At 50.0% G+C, this 17,002-nt stretch overlaps 1 protein-coding gene across 2 annotated transcripts in view; it reads left to right on the top strand.

Annotated features, from left to right (window-relative positions):
• The first annotated feature begins 4,079 nt into the window (after window positions 1–4,079).
• Window positions 4,080–17,002, top strand: part of INTS3 (integrator complex subunit 3) — an 88,872-nt gene continuing 75,949 nt past the window's right edge. Inside the window, exon 1 of one of the 2 annotated variants that reach the window (XM_080984554.1) lies at window positions 4,080–4,852. In XM_080984554.1, the coding sequence (XP_080840680.1) occupies window positions 4,754–4,852 (99 nt within the window). In that variant the 5' untranslated portion in view covers window positions 4,080–4,753. The remainder of the gene's footprint in view (window positions 4,853–17,002) is intronic. The other variant, XM_080984553.1, reaches the window with a different exon arrangement.

The following is a 17,002-nucleotide window of genomic DNA, read 5'->3' as shown; positions in this document are numbered from 1 at the left end:
TAAGAGTCCTACATTGCAGGGGTTTGAAATAGATGACTCTCAGCTCTACAATTCTGTGATTCTAGTGTATGCCAACAAAATTTAAAGAGGAACAAGGCGTGATGATTGCCCTTTATTGCCATTGTTGTCTGTATTCAGTACGTAGTTACATTATGTAATTTCTTTAATATAATGAGATCTGTAAGAAAGTCATACCACATTTCACAGTAAGTTAGTACACCATTTGTTAGTTTGCTTCGAAAAATTGTGATGATGAAAATCTGCATTATACGCCTATAACCAGAAGCTGTCTCTGAGCTATATACAGTATATATTTTTTGTTGCTATTAAATTATGGTTGCTTCAAGACTGGATTATTGCAATGCGCTCTATGTGGGGCTTCCCTTGTGCTTGATACGGAAACTGCAGCTAGGGCAGAATGCTGTGGCATGATTGCTGACCGGAGCGAGGAACCTTGTCAGGATCCAAAACCTCTGCTCAGAGATCTGCACTGCTTGGAGTTTTGCAACCGGGGCAAGTTCAAGGTGTTACCATTAGTACACAAACCCCTTTACAACTTGCAAGATCGCCTTGCCCCATAGCATGCCTGTTATGTACTGAAGTTCTCACCCTGGGCCAGCAAGGGGATACTGTAGATAGTTTTCACTCAGGTCCACATATGCAAATAAGGAATTGAAAGTGACGTTCAGTGATTGGATAGTTACAGAAAGTTGTTACTGTTGCGTTGTAGTGGAGCTCTATATAAGCAGGCTGGATGAACCCTTCAGTTCAGTTCAGTTCTGGCCTCTGAATAAACAAGAGCTGTGTGAAGAATCGCCTCTTAATTACCTCGTATGGGTCAGAGAGATGTTATTGTCGGCCATCTTCCTGCCCCCCCCCCCCGTTCACTTCAACCGGTGCAACTGGCGTTGTTCCACATACCTACTCTGCTTCGGTAAGAATCCAGTCTTTTAGTGTGGTGGAGTCTACACTTTGGAACTCCCTGCCTATTGACACCAGGCAGGCAACTTCACTGTATTCTTTTCGGTACCTGCAAAAAACATTTTTGTTTAGGCAAGCACAAGCCTACCTAAATATCTGCAATGCTAATGTGTTGTTTTTAGCTCATTGCTGGTTTTTAATTTTCTGAATCTTTTTATTATTATAATTTTATTGTTTTATTCTTTCTGCAAACCACTTTGAGGTGTGTGTGTTGGGTTTTTTTTAAAAAGAATCAGGCAGGATGTGAATATTGTGAAATAAATAAAATAAAAAGATGTCAACTGTCAGGTGTGGAGAAACTTTGACCCTCCAGGCGTCGCAGAACTACATCTCCCATCATCCCTTGCCATTGGCCACGCTCGCGGGGGCTGATGGGAGTTGTAGTTGAGAAACAACCAGGCGGCCAAACGTTTCCTCACACCTGTGACCTCCGAGCGCAACTTACTCGGGAGTAAGCACGCACGGCACTCTTTGTGTTCGTGGGAATTACTTTGGAGTACTTATAAAAAAGGCCGAGGAGGACGACGAGGCCCAACGGGCGCCCTCAGAGGAAGAGGCGGGGAGGGAGGGGCCTTCGTCGGACAGCGCGGGAAAACCAAGCCGCCGACTCAAGATGCGGAGGGCGCATGCGCGAGGGAGCACTGCGACGGGGTGAGCGCCTCGCTGCCCGAGGCCCGTCCAGAAGCAAGAGCGGGAGGAGGGCCGCTGAGGGCGAGCTACCATTGCGCCTGCGCAAGACGGGAGGGACGCCAAGAGCGCCTTAGGCCTCGAGTCGCGCTGCCGTTGGGCTGCTTTGCCTCGCGCCGCTCCCACCCTTCCTTTCCCCTTTTCCCCATATAGACTTAAGAAAATGAAGACTCGAATACACAAGTCCTCGCGTTCTGGCTTCCGGGTTCGCTGTGGATTTTCTTCTGGCTAAATACTACTGCAGTCAGAAAAGCGGATTAATTTTTTGCATGGGGCAGAATTTCCAAACCGTCCAATCTACACTAAATTGGGCAGATATTGGGTGTATATATTGCGTGCATAATAATGCCCATTGCCCTATTTTAAAATGCTGTCCAAGCTAGACTTTTAAACATCATCTCCCTTCAGAGGTGGTGGACCTTTTAAGCAGAGGTTAGATGGCCATCCGTCACGGATACTTTAGCTGAGATTCCTGCATTGCAGGGGGTTGGACTAGATGACCCTTGGGTCCCTTCCAGCTCTAAGATTCTATGATTCCATATAATGACAGTCCTGCAAGGTAGGCCTCATTGAACTCAGTGGGGCTGAACTCCGGAGTAGGCATGGAAAGGATTGTGCTGCAACTTTGGGGAATACACAGCAAAGTTGTTGTAAGTCTCTCCCTCGTATCGTATATGAATGAGGACGCATGACTGGAGTACACGCCAGGGTTATTGTCTCAGCCTCACCTGTAACTGCAATATTAACTATGTGGGGACTACCCTGCCAGGCTGTTGTCTCTCTCTCTCTCTTTGGCGCCTTCCACTTTGAACCTATTAAAGGGACCCCTGACCATTAGGTCCAGTCGTGACCAACTCTGGGGTTGTGGCGCTCATCTCGCTTTACTGGTCGAGGGAGCTGGCGTACAGCTTCTGGGTCATGTGGCCAGCATGACTAAGCCGCTTCTGGTGAACCAGAGCAGCGCATGGAAACGCCGTTTACCTTCCCGCCAGAGTGGTACCTATTTATCTACTTGCACTGGTGTGCTTTTGAACTGCTAGGTTGGCAAGAGCAGGGACCGAGCAACGGGAGCTCACCCCGTCGCGGGGATTCGAACCGCCGACCTTCTGATTGGCAAGTCCTAGGCTCTGTGGTTTAACCCACAGCGCCACCCGCGTCCCTTGGCAACCACGAAGGGACCTATTACGTGGCAATAATTATAACTACTGGCCTTGGCAGTCTTCAGGGCAATTATCCTAAAGTTTCAAAGCGAAAACCAGCTCAAATTATGTTTGAGTAGCACGTAAATAAACCCCCACTTATTTATTTATTTAAATGTCTGTACCTTCCCTTTCCTTCTTTGGCACGTGAATGGTCATCGCTGTCTTGTAGCATGAGAACAGAATAAGGCGACAGCTAACATCAGCTATCAGACCTCAAGAGCTGAAGTCAATGGGCATGACTAACTTTGGTCTATTGGTTTCCATGGGTTTGCTCCGCTATGTACATTTAAAGCGCAGCTTCCCCAAGAGTCCAGGGAACTGTAGTTTGCCCACAACAAAGCTACAATTCCCAGCACCCTCAACGAAACCATGGTGCCTGGGACTCTTTCAGAGGAAGCCATGCTTGTTTAAAGCATCATTGTGGTGCTTTAATGTCACCCCCCCCCCCATCCTTTTAAAAGGGCATTATTTCCTCCAGGTAACCCTGGGAACTATAGTTTTTTAAGGGTGCTGGGAATTGTAGCTCTGTGGGTGGTAAACTACAGTTCTTTTTTGGAAGGGGTGTTTGAAGCGAAAGGTGTGGGCCTGCATAAATCCATTTTCTTCAGTGGGCCTACTCCGAGTAAGAGGCAGGACATCCTAAAAGAGAAAAACCAATTCCTTGGCTTGTGGAAAGGCGGAGCCAGAAGTAAACTCGGTTGCTGCTGCCCAATAGCAGCCAGGCTACCATTGCCCTGCCGTTCTCCCACCCAATGAACAGAGCGCTTACTTCTGCTCCTCCCCACCCCCGAACAAGAGCCTTTGAACCAGGAGGCCTCGCAAGAAGCCAACCCGGAAGCGACAAGCAGCCGTGTCACTTTACCCTTTTTTACTAAGTCTTTCCTCCGCTGAGAGGTTGGGGCCGGACTCCAAGCCTTCCCTCCTCCTCCTCCTCCCCGTCCGAACTCCCAATCATTGGCCCGCTGGGACGGCTCCTGCCACTCACCGGCCTCCCTGGCCCCTGATAGGCCGAGAGCGAAGACGAGGCAGGAGGAGAGGCGGGCCCTTCCGGTTGTGCTGGAGGGCTGCGCTTCTTCCTCCGCCCGTTCCCTTCACACACTCGCTCATCCCAAAGCACCGACTTCCGGTCTTGTGCGGCTGGGTGGTGGGGGGCGAGGAGGCGCGCACGCTCCCCCCTCCCTACCCCCCACCGGAGCAGAGACTCCCCCCCCACCCCTATCTCTATATATATCCCCCCCTCACCTTTTTATTTTTTAAAATTTGTCCCTGAAAGAGAGACACGCCTATAAAAAGAGTGTCACCCCTCGCCTCCACCCTTAGCTGCCCCAAGCCCCGCCCCTGGGACTCAAGCCCCGCCCCCAGAAGACCCCCTCCCACTCCTTATGCCCCGCCCCTCAGAGCTAGGAGAGGGCCCCCCCCAACTCACCTCCCCACTTAACCCCCACTCAAGTCTGACCACTTTTTCCCCTTTAGAGTTTCATTGGTCAAGCAAAAGTATCCCCTCCAAATTTGGAGCTGCAGGGATCCCCCACTCCCCACAATAGGTTTTTTTTGGGGGGGGGAGACTTAAAGGTCCCCCCCGCTCCTCACCCCCCACAAAGTGCTCCCCTTAAATAGTGGGGCACCTATCACAGGTTGTGTGTTGTGGTGGTGACTTTAAATAGAGAGTCAGTTCCACCTGCCCCATAGCTAATCCCCCTGCCCCTTAGCCCCCTTCCCCACATCTGTTTCTCTCCCCCTGCCTCCAAATAGGGCACTGAGGAAAGTCCAGGGGGGGTGAGTGTGGGGCTTCCCCATTGATCTCACCCCCCGCCCCACTTTGGTAAGGGAGAGAGAGAGAGAGGGAGCAAGGGGGTGTCTTCCCCACCCCACCCCCACCTGCTATGGAGAAGGGGAAAGGGGGTGCAGCAACCACAGGAGGAGGAGGTGGAGGGAAATTGCTGATCTACACCAGCTTGGATGCCAAGGATGAGTTAGAGGAGGTAGGTGCCCGGGGGGTGAAGGTGAAGGGAGGGTGTGGGTGACTGTGTGGGACAGTGCTTCTCCTTAGAAGGCATACAAATAATAATTTTTAAAATAAAAAGTGGGCCTGCTATGCCTCTGGAGTAACAAGAGGTGTTTGTCTTCCTAGGCCCAGCACCAGGCAAGTGACATAGAAAGTTGCATTTGTCTTCCTAATTGTGCTTTTTTTTAAGCCTCGACCAGTTCATGGCTACTAGCCACCATGGCTATGCAACAGTCTCCATAGTCGGAGGCAGTTTCGTTTCTGAATATCCCATGCTGGACATCATGGCAGGTGTGAGCACTCCTGTATTTGTGTCCCTATCGTGGGTTTCCCAGCAGCGTCTGGGTGGCTGCTCTGATAACAGGATGCTGTATCTATAAGAAGAGGCTCCCGGGTCAGGCCAGTGACCCACCTAGTCCAGTATGGCCCATTGGCCTGACCCAGCAAGCTCTTCCCATGTGGCCTGACGGCATCTGGCTGGCGGAATGCAGAATGTGCTCTTCGGTAACCATAAGTTATGGAGCTCTTGTGGGTTATTTCCTGGGTTTGGGGACTGTGGCTATAATTAACATTGACAAAGTGCTGAGAGGTCTGCAGGCTGCTTTCTGAGTCTGCCGGTTCCTCAGTGCAATAGGGGGAATATAGTTCCCATTTCAGAGTTGGGAAGAGTGAGGCTGCAGCAGCTTCTCTGAGGGCTGCCTAGCAGCGGTGGCAGATTTCCTATGGGACTGGTGGGGCAGAAGTGAGAGAGACCAGGAGTCGAGACAATGATGGCCAGAGCTGCCCCCTTACTGGTGATATATGTCAGACCACAGGCAGGTGGGGAATGACTGCGGTCAGTGCCCCATTTGCCCTGATAGGCCAGCTTCCACTCTTAGCTGGTGAGCTGAGGTTGCTGTGCCCAGAGCGGCTTACAAAGATGGCCTGGTGGCTTTTTTTCTGGCTTGGTAACTTGCAGAGACTTGTTTGGAAAGTTGATGTGGCCCACACCTTTGGGTGGCTGGAATACTTTTTCCACTGGGCTTCGTAGCCTCTGCACTGCCTGAGGATTGCTCCCGGTGCCAGGAATGGGTCATAGAATTGAAGAATCGCAGAGCTGGGTCCTTGACGGTAGCTCAGTGGAGATGTTGACCCAGTGTGCGTCAGCTGTGGGAAAGGCAAATTCCATGTTAGGGATTGTTAGGAAAGAGGTTGAGAAGAAAGTTGCCGCTACACAGATGCCGTCGTTCCAAGTCTATGGTGTGACTGCTCTTGGAATATTGTGTGCAGTTTGGGACAAGTCAGAAAGGATATTATGGAGTTGCAAAGGGTTCAGAGAAGGGCGGCCAAAATGATCAATGTTGCGGTGTTTGGCGCTTTTTTTAGTTTAGACAAAAGGTGAGTAAGAGGTGCTAGAAGTTTATAACAGTTTGCATGGTTTGGAGAAAATGCATAGAGAAAAAGTTCTGGCCTTCTCCCATAACAACTCTAGAACTTGTGAACACTCAGTGGAGCTGAATGTGGGAAGATTGAGGACAGATGAAAGGAAGGACATCTTCACACAGTGCCATAGTTCAGCTATGGAACTCACTCACACAAGAGGTAGTCATGGCCACCAGCTTGGATGGTTTTAAGACAGGATTGGACAAATTCATGGAGGCTAAGGCTGCCTGTATAGGACGCGGGTGGCGCTGTGGGTTAAACCACAGAGCCTAGGGCTTGCCGATCAGAAGGTCAGTGGTTCGAATCCCAGCAATGGGGTGAGCTCCCGTTGCTCGGTCCCTGCTCCTGCCAACCTAGCAGTTCAAAAGCACGAAGTGTAAGTAGATAAATAGGTACCGTTCTGGTGGGAAGGTAAACAGCGTTTCTGTGCACTGCCTTGGTTCGCCAGAAGCGGCTTAGTCATGCTGGCCACATGACCCGGAAGCTGTACGCCGGCTCCCTTGGCTTATAAAGCGAGATGAGCGCCGCAACCCCGGAGTCGGCCACGACTGGACCTAATGGTCAGGGGTCCCTTTACCTTTAAGGCTGCCTGTGGTTACTAGCCACGATGGCTATTTTCTGTGTTCAGAATGATCAAGTGGTTGCAGGAACTCCTCTACAAAAGATTAAATCTTGTTTCTTATGTTTGGGGGAGCAGGGAAAGGCAAGTAGCAGAGGCCTTGATAGAGGTGTATAAGATTCTGCTTCATGTGGAGGGAGATTCTCCCTCATAACAGTAGCACCCAGGGTCATCCGATGAAACTGAGTGCTAGAAGATTCAGGACCGACAGAATAAATTACAACTATACACAATGCATGTTCAGACTGTGGAATTTCCTCCCAAAAGATGTAGCGATGGCCATCAATTTGGATGGCTTTAGAAGGGCGTTAAACAAATGCATTGAGGATAAGGCTTTCTGTGGCTTCTGGCCACGGTGACTCTGTTCTCCCTCCACTATCAGAGACAATGTGCCTGTGTTGCTTGCAGGTCCTGTTTTCGGGTCCTGTTTTCAGGCTTCCCACAGACATCTGGTTGGCCACTGTAAGAACAGGATGCTGACCTCACTGGGCCTTTGGTCTGATCCAGCTGGGTTCTTCTCCTGTTCATCCCTGCCCTCACCAATGTCAGGGATAGTGGCCTGGTTTGCTCATAACATTTAACCATGGTTTCAGTAAACCTTAGTTAATGAATCTTGGTTTTGCATAATTTGCTAGCCCAGCACTTTAGCCATGGTTTGTTTATAGGCATAGAATTGTAGAGTTGGGACCCCTAGGGTCATCTAGTCCAACCCTCTGTAATGCAGGACAGCTAAAGCATCCACGACACATGGCCACCCAACCTCTGCTTAAAAACCTCCAAGGAAGGAGAGTCCCTCACCTTCTAATGTGTCCGTTCCACTTTCGAACAGCTCTTACCATCAGAAAGTGCTTCCTGATGTACAGCTGGAATCTCCTTTCTCGTAACTTAAATCCATTGGTTCTGATCCTACCCTCTGGAGCAGGAGAAAACATGTTTGCCCCATCTCCCATGTGGCAGCCCTTTAGAGATCTGAAGATGGCTATCAAAGCTCCTCTCAGTCTCTCCCAGGCTAAGCATACCCAACTCCCTGTTTCTAATAAGGCTTAATTTCCACACCCTTGACCATCTTAGTTGCCCTCCTTGGTCCACACACATTCCAGCTTGTCAATATCCTTCTTAAATTGTGGTGCTCAGAACTGGGCGCAGGACTTCAGGTGTGGCCTGACCAAGGCAGAACAGAGCAGTAATATGACTACCTTTGATTGGGATGCTATACTTCTGTTGATGTAGCCTAGAATAGCATTAGCCTTTTTTTTGCTGCCTTATCACACTGTTGACTCATGTCCAGCTTGTGGTCTACTAAAACCCCTGGATCCTTTTCACGTGTGCTACTGGCAAGCCAGGTGTCCGCCATCTTAGATTTGTGCAGCTGGTTCTTCCTGCCTAAGTGCAGAACCTGACATTTGTCCCTCTTGAAATTCATTGTGTTAGTTTTGGCCCAGTTCTGCAAGGTCATATTGAATCCTAAAGGTATATGTGTATGTACGTGTGTATGCACATGTACACACGCACACACACACACAAATGCACACATTTCATCCAAGTCATTTATAAAACCGTCAAACAACAACGAGCCCAGAACACAACCCTGTGGCACCCAGGGTTCTGTTTGGGTTCTGTCAGTCAACCAGCTACAAATCCATCTTGCCCAGTCCACATTTTACCAGTTTTTCCACAAGAATATCATGGGGAGTTTACTGCCTTTAACTATGGTTTAGCCCCGTGTGTGATCATAGGCAGTGCATGACTTCTATGCAACTTGTCTGTGCATCTGTCTCCACCCCCATCGTTCTGCCCGGACGCTGAGGTCCAGCGCCGAGGGCCTTCTGGCGGTTCCCTCATTGCGAGAAGCAAAGCTACAGGGAACCAGGCAGAGGGCCTTCTCGGTAGTGGCGCCCGCCCTGTGGAACGCCCTTCCATCAGATGTCAAAGCGATAAATAACTACCTGACATTTAGAAGACATCTTAAGGCAGCCCTGTTCAGGGAAGCTTTTAATCTGTGATATTTTACTGTATTTTTTGTTTCTATGGAAGCCGCCCAGAGTGGCTGGGGAAACCCAGCCAGATGGGCGGGGTATAAATAATAAATTATTATTATTATTATTATTATTATTATTATTATGTACAAAATTAGTGCCCCTGAGACCAATTCAGCCACCTGCACATGCTCAGAATCCTTTCCGCGTTGCCATGTTTCCTGGGCCCAGATCCAGCGTTGGGCCACCTTACCCCCCTCCCCCAGGTGCAGTGTCCGTAAGGGGTGCAGCATGTGTCTCGGTTAACAGTTTACCTCCTTGGGAACATTTCCTGGTAAAGCATTTCTCAGACTTCTTTCTCAGTAAAGGCATCTCTGCTAGGAAAGGCAATCAGAGGTGTCTTGGCCGCTGCTGGACACCCTCAGCACCTCTTATGTACGAATCAATTATCACCTGAAAGTTCAGCGGTGAGGAAAAGCATGCAAAAAGTCACAGGGCGGCAGAGTCTTGGATTTGTGGTGTCTTTGGTAGCGGTACTTGTGTGGCCAGTTTTATTCTTCCTGACAACGCCGTCACGAGCCAGATCTGTTAGGCTTCTCTAGTGTGCAGGGGCCCTCCTCTCAATGTGCCATTGAATATTCCTCGCTGAGCCAGGCAGCAGGAGTGCAGAGAGGGAGAGGCAGGCCCAGAGACCCCCATGCTAGACCAGCAGTGATGCGACCTGCCAAGCCAAAGGCAGAACAGCAGCCATTGGCTGTGTCCCGTTTTGCCGGGTGATGGACAGCCCCCCTTTTGCACCGGCAGGCAGGAAAACCAGGAGGTGCCTTGAGCCCCCGGTAGACTGCAGTTGATCTTGGCGGTGTCGCAAGAAATTTAAGAAATCAGCCAGGTGCGATTTGCGACAGGCGCAGGTCCAATTGCAACCACATGGAGATCTTTGGGTGACTGACATCTCCATCTGGCTGGCCCCTCCAGCTTTCTTAAGCTGGTGAGGAGAAGAGCTTGTCTGTTGCATTGATCTCCCACCCATGGTTCACCCCCCGCCTCAGTTAATCCCTACAACAACCCTGCGGGGTAGGTAAAAAGGAGGCTGGGACTGACTTCAAGGTCACCCAGTGAGCGTCATGGCTGAGCGGGGATTTGAACCCTGGCCTCCCAGGTCCTAGTCCGGCACTCTAACCATTACACCACACACCTAGAGTCCTTATGCTATGGGGCAGCTGTATAAATGAAGTACCGTATTTTTCCGTGTATAAGACGCCCCCATGTATAAGACGTCCCCTATTTGGGGGGACACCAAATTAAGAAAACACCTCTCAGCACTACCCAAGAATAAGACCAATTTTATACCTAATTTTTTTTGGAGGAAATCTAGTCTTATACACAGAAAAATACGGTAGGTAAATAAATATGGGGAAAGCAATATGCCACATAGGGAAGGATCTGAAATACTTTCCTTGAAGCTTGAATTTGTTTTATGAATTTGTTTGAATTTGTTTTATTTGGTGTTTCAATGTGTTGTGAAACCGCTATGAGATTCCCCCCCCCCCTTTTAAAACAGAAAGCGCTACAGTGGTACCTCAGGTTAAGTACTTAATTCGTTCCGGAGGTCTGTACTTAACCTGAAACTGTTCTTAACCTGAAGCACCACTTTAGCTAATGGGGCCTCCAGTTGCCACCGCGCCGCCGGAACACAATTTCTGTTCTCATCCTGAAGCAAAGTTCTTAACCTGAGGTAATATTTCTGGGTTAGCGGAGTCTGTAACCTGAGGTGTATGTAACCTGAAGCGTATGTAACCCAAGGTACCACTGTATATAAATGAAGTTAATAATAAGAATTAGAATAAACTCCTCTGGAAGGAAAATGGTGCCTAGGCATTCCTAGGTTGAAGGTGCCATTCGGTACTTAGCTGATATATCTGAGTTTCTAACACTGGGCACAAGTTATTGGAGGAGGAACGTGGGAAGCTGCCTTATTACAGAGTCAGACCACCGGTCCATTTAGCTCAGAACGGCCTATGCAGACTGGCAGCTGCTCTCCAGGGGTTTTATAACAGGGTCTGTCTGTCGGGCCTCCCGGAAGATGCTGGGGATTGAAGCTGGAACCTTCTGCATTCAAAGCAGATGTTCTGACGCTGAGCTGCGGCCCTTCCCTACAATATATTTAGGGAAATAGGAAACATGATGACGATGATAATAATAATAATAATAATAATAATAATAATAATAATAATAATTTATTATTTATACCCTGCCCATCTGGCTGGGTTTCCCCAGCCACTTTAAAAGAGGATTAGATAAATTCGTGGGGGATAAGACTGTCAGTGGCTACTAGCCAGGATTGCTATGCTTTGCCTCCACAGCTAGAGGCTTATGCTTAGGTCTCTCTGCTTAGCCACTGTCAGAACAGGATGCTGGACTAGATGGGCCTTTGGCCTGATCCTGCAGGGCTCTCACTGCAGTATTGCTGTATAAGAAAGGGTTTTTTAAAAAAAGTATTGTACAACCTTTTGGAGAGGGAGGATTGTTTGTCTCATGGTCCTGAATTATTTTTTGTTACTTTTAAAAAAAACCAAAAACAAACCCCAGGGTACAGTACAACACATTTCGTTCCTAAAATAGTAACAAGATTGACAAACATGGAAAATGATGCAATTCAAGCCACTTAATTTGCCAGAACCTCTGCTGTTGCTTTTCCGCGAGGGCTAGGGGTCCGTTTGCTCATAAATGTCCCGGACTTAACTGCAAGGCTGGCTTGTGTGTACAGCGACCTTGCGAAGTAGGTTAGGCCAGAAAGGGCCATGTCACCACCGTGACTTTCTTCCATGTAGAATACCAGGCCTCAGGAGTGATTGGTTGTACCTGTGATATCTTGATTTGGGGGGTGGGAATATGGTTTAGGGTGGGTGGGCTCAGGCTGGTGGTGTCGCCAAGTAAGGGGCGTGTGTGTTTCTAACCACTGTGCCAACTGAATGTCACAAGCAGTGACGTTAAGTGGAGGCCAGCTTGCCAGAACAAATGTTTTGAGTCTGAGACTCGGAGATTAGCTCAGGGGAGGCCTGAGTGTAGTGGTTCTGTATTCCCACCCACTTCTGTGTCTGACTTCAGTGTGCTGAATCGAACGGCCTTGGACATCTGCCCTGTCCAGCCCACAGCATATTGGGGCACTGTTATACGGTGGTTCTGCTCCTTCCTCCTGGGCTGTGTCCAAGAAGTGGTGTCGGGGATGAGTATTCAGACCCCTTGTGGGTTGCCTCAGGGCTCCGTCCTCTCCCCTATGCATTTAAACATCTATATCGGGTTTCCTCAACCTCGGCCCTCCAGATGTTTTTGGCCTACAACTCCCATGATCCCTAGCTAGCAGGACCAGTGGTCAGGGATGATGGGAATTGTAGTCTCAAAACATCTGGAGGGCTGAGGTTGAGGAAGCCTGATCTATATGAAACCACTGGGAGCAATCACCAGGGGGTTTGGACTGGGTATCCATCAAGATTTGGACGGTAACCAGCTTTGTTTCTCATATAAATCAGAACCAGTGAAAGCGGTGAAGGTCCTGTGTGAGTGCCTGGAGGTGGTTGGAGGATGGATGGCAGCTAACAGATTGAGATTGAATCCTGACAAGACAGAAGTACTTTTTGGGGGGAACAGGGGGCGGGGCGGGTGGGGGGGACTCCCTGGTCCTGAATGGGGTAACTGTGCCCCCGAAGGACCAGGTGCGCAGCCTGGGAGTCATTTTAGACTCACAGCTGTCCATGGAGGTGCAGGTCAATTCTGTGTCCAGGGCACCTGCCTACTTGCTCCATCTGGTACGCAGGTTGAGACCCCACCTGCCTGTGGACTGGCTTGCCAGAGTGGTGCATGCTCTCGTTATCTCCCGCTTGGACTACCGCAATGCGCTCTACGTGGGGCTACCTTTGAAGGTGACTGGGAAACTACAACTAATCCAGGATGCAAAATTCAAAGTGTTGGTGCTCCCCTTTAAAGCCCCAAGAGGCCCTGTATACCTGAAGGAGCGTCTCCACCCCCATTGTTCAGCCCGGACACTGAGGTCCAGCTCCGAGGGCCTTCTGGCGGTTCCCTCACTGCGAGAAGCAAAGTTACAGGGAACGAGGCAGAGGGCCTTCTCGGTAGTCACACCCGCCCTGTGGAATGTCCTCCCAGCAGATGTCAAAGAGTTATATAATTTTTTCTACATAATCTGAAGGCAGCCCTGTTTTGGGAAGCTTTCAATGTTTGATGTTGTTGTTGTTACTTTCCCCTTTTCCCCGCACGTATTTTTGTTGGAAGCCATGCAGAGTGGCTGGGGCAACCCAGTCAGATGTGAGGGGTATAAGAAATTTGATGATGATTATGATGTCCTTCTGGTGGGCTTCCCAGAGACGTATGGTTGGTGGAAACTGAATTCTGGACTAGATGGGCCTCTGGTCAGATCCAGGAAGGTGGTTCTTGTGTGCAGAATCCAGCTGTCCTGGCTGCCACCCCAGGCTAGAGACCTGTGATAATGGAATGGGTTGGAGGAGGAGGCCCAGAGGCTTATCTTTCCACATCAGCTCACATTCTCTCACCCTCAAACTATGGCCAGGTCTAGCACATGGAAAGCTGCCTTATGTTGAATCAGACTGTTGGTCCATCTAGCTCAGTACTTCCTGCACTGGCTGACAGTGGCTCTCCAGTTTTTCTCCCAGCCGGGTTTGGAACTGCTGTCGGCTGGTCCTGGGAGGCTCTGCGTGCAAACCATTTGCTCTACCCACCCAGCTGCAGCTTTTCCCCAGTTATCCACTCCTGCCTATCGCTTCCTTTGGGTGACAAGACTCAAGGAAGCTCTGGTCTCTTCTTGACCTCCCTGGACCCGGTGCGTTAATAACTTGGCGCGAATGAAAAACAGATGCCTCTGAAACAGCCGTGGCCCAAAGGCTCCTTGAAAATCTGCCGTGTGGTGTGGAGTGATCAAAACGTGGTCTTCAAAGGGAGGTGGGGTATTTTATCTCTCTCGCTCTCTTTCTCTCCCCCTGGAATTCTCCTGGCCCTGACTCAAGGGGCGTAAATGCCACCTCCAGAATCTCAGCGCAGCTTTCCAAAGCGGATGTCAGCTTGGCCTTGGGCTGGCTTGTGGAGATAGACGGAAACGTCAAGGCTCTTGGAACTTCAGAGGGATGGAACCTTGAAACGTCACCAAGGAAGCATTCCCCTTTGCACAGCTGGGGGATGGAGGCATGGAGACCACCAAAGGCTTGCCATGAGTGTGTGCTGACTGGAGAAAGCGTAAGGTTCAGGGAAGCTTCAGCCCTCCAGGAGCTGTGGGGCTGCAGCCCCCAGTGGCCAGCATCAGGAGGAGTCATAGGCCACATTCACCCCATGCAGATAGGTAAAGGTAAAGGGACCCCTGACCATTAGGTCCAGTCGTGGCTGACTCTGGGGTTGCGGCGCTCATCTTGCTTTATTGGCCGAGGGAGCCGGCGTACAGCTTCCGGGTCATGTGGCCAGCATGACTAAGCCACTTCTGGCAAACCTTCCTGCTGGAGTGGTACCTATTTATCTACTTGTAGTTTGTGCTTTCGAACTGCTAGGTTGGCAGGAGCAGGGACCGAGCAATGGGAGCTCACCTCGTCTCGGGGATTCAAACCGCCGACCTTCTGATCGGCAAGTCCTAGGCTCTGTAGTTTAACCCACAACACCACCCGCGTCCCTCCATGCAGATAAAGCACCACTTTATAAACCGTCACAGGTTCCCCCAAGGAATTCTGGGAGCTGTAGTTTGTCAAGGCCGCCAAGAGTTGTTACGAAACCCTTATTCCCCCTCCAGAACTACAGTTCCCAGAGTGGTTTAACAGTCAGTCCCTCTTCACGGGGAACTATGGGAACTGTAGCTCTGGGAGAGGAACAGGGGTCTCCTTTCAGCACCCTTAACAAACCGCACCTTCCATAATTCTTTGGGGGAAACCATGGCTGTTTAAAATGGTATCATGGCGCTTAAAATGTGACCATTGTTCTGCTCAGTGTGGATAGGTTCATTGAAATGAATGGACATGACTTCATTGAAATTAATAGACCTAAGTTAGTCATGTCCATTCATTTCAATGGGTCAACTGAGCGGAACCTAGGCTGCAATCAGACCAACCATTTAAAGTGCTGGGATGATACCACTTTCAACAGTTGTGCCTTCCCTTAAGGAATTCTGGGAGTTGTAGTTAAGTGCGCTGAGAGTTGTTACAAGACCCTTATCCCCGCCCCCCGACCTACAATTCACAATGGCTTAAAAATCAATCCCCCTTCCCAGGGAACTCTCTGCAGAAGTGTCCGGCTCGACACTGTGGGAACAGGATGCCAGACTAGATCAGAGTTTTCTGCCACAGTGGCTGTGCTTTTCCTCCCCTGTCGGAGGCAGTATACCTTTCAGTACCAATCACAGGTGAGGATAACTTCGGTATTGCTTTCCATCGCAGCACCTGGTTGGCCACTGTGATAACAGGATGCTGGACTAGATGGGCCTTTGGCTGACTCCCAGCTGCAGGGTTCTCCTTGCAATTCTACATTCAAAACAATGCGTATGTCACATGATAGACGCTTATAAAATTATACACCGCATGGAGAAAGTTGATAGGGAAAAGTTCGTCTCTCTCATAGCACTAGCAGCTGAGTGTCGGCAGATTACAGAAAGTCCTTCTACACACAGTCCATAACTAAACTGTGGGATTCACTGCCACTGCTAACTTGTGAGGCTTTAAGGGAAGGTTAGACAAATCCACAGCAGGCCGGCTAGGTTCTCCTTCCAGAGGCGTGGCATCAGGTTTCGTGTTTCTTAGTTCCTCCTGGTCTTTTTTTGCAAATAACATTCCCTCGTCGCGCACCGCTGTTGCGGCAAGATAGGACATAGAAGCGACTTAAAAGCTTGCAAACACCATCACTCACGCAGAGGGGGGTGTCACCCCATGGTCTGCCCCTGACCCCTTTCCTTGCATGCTCTGACCACGACATGCAGGGCACACTCTCTGCAATATTAATGGGCCTCTGTGTGTGTGTGTGTGTGTGTGTGTGTGCAGGCTGGCCAGCTGGGGTGGGAGGCGAAGACTTGCTCGCTGCTCCTTTTCAACAAAGCCGGCAGCCCTACTGTCCCTGGTGAGAATTTTCCGCACCCCCTTCGAAAGGATGAAAGCCGCCTCTGGATGTTAGGAAGTGTGACTCGGAGGAGGGGCCACATTGAAATTACGGCGGCCCCTGGGGTCTCCTGAGGAGGAGACGGCAGGGACTTTGGGTGTCCTCTCTCATTTCAGCTGTCACAACTTAGGGACATCAAAGGGCGCTTTGATGAGGCCCTTCCAGCAGCAGGAAAAAGATCTATGGGGAAAGACCTTGGATTTGCTAACCCCCCCCCCCCATTCCCAACACAGACACGCGGGTGACAAATGACATATGTCTCTAGCGCTTGGCATGCACGTGGTGTTTTCCCTGTCAAACCCACTCCCCCCCCCCCATAGAGAAACTGGCTTGATTCTCAATGGCTGAGATCACAAGGGCCGGGAAAATAGAGTCGCTTCCTCTTCATCCCAGGGAGCAAAAACCCCAATGCATTTGTAGGCTGCATCAACAGAAGAAGTAGAGTCTCCAGAGCAAGGAAAATAATAGTACTAGTCTCTTTTACCTTGGTCAGTTCCCACCTCGAATACTGGGCAGCATTTTATGGGAATTCGCTTTAACGGGCAAACTAATGGACTGTAGTTGATGCAGCCCTATAGAGATTCTGCAGGCTCTCTGCCCAGCTGAGTCCAGAGTGTTCGTTCCTGGTGTTGGGTAGCCAGGGCAATTCTGCTGGTTTACTGCCTGCCTGAGCTGACAGCTGGTGTTGAGGACTCCCAGACTGCTGGTGTTGGGGGGCTTCCAAGATCCAAGCCAAAGCAGTTAGCTCCTGGGTGGCTCAGGACTTCACGGCTGCCGTGACAACCATGGGGCTATCCCAACACGTCATCAGCCCAACGCATGTGGCAGGTCACACTTGTTTTCGTGGCTGGGCAGGAAGAGGGTAATCTGAAAATGGGGGGATATTTGCATCAGTCCCTTGTCATGGTCAGATCACTTCCTGTTGAGATTCTGGCTCTGAACACCTTTCTCCCTT

Source organism: Podarcis pityusensis (assembly GCF_964106645.2).
Source record: "Podarcis pityusensis genome assembly, chromosome: 16".
Lineage (NCBI taxonomy): Eukaryota > Metazoa > Chordata > Lepidosauria > Squamata > Lacertidae > Podarcis > Podarcis pityusensis.
Note: the sequence above shows the minus strand (reverse complement) of the source record. Positions and strands in the feature narration are given on the sequence as shown.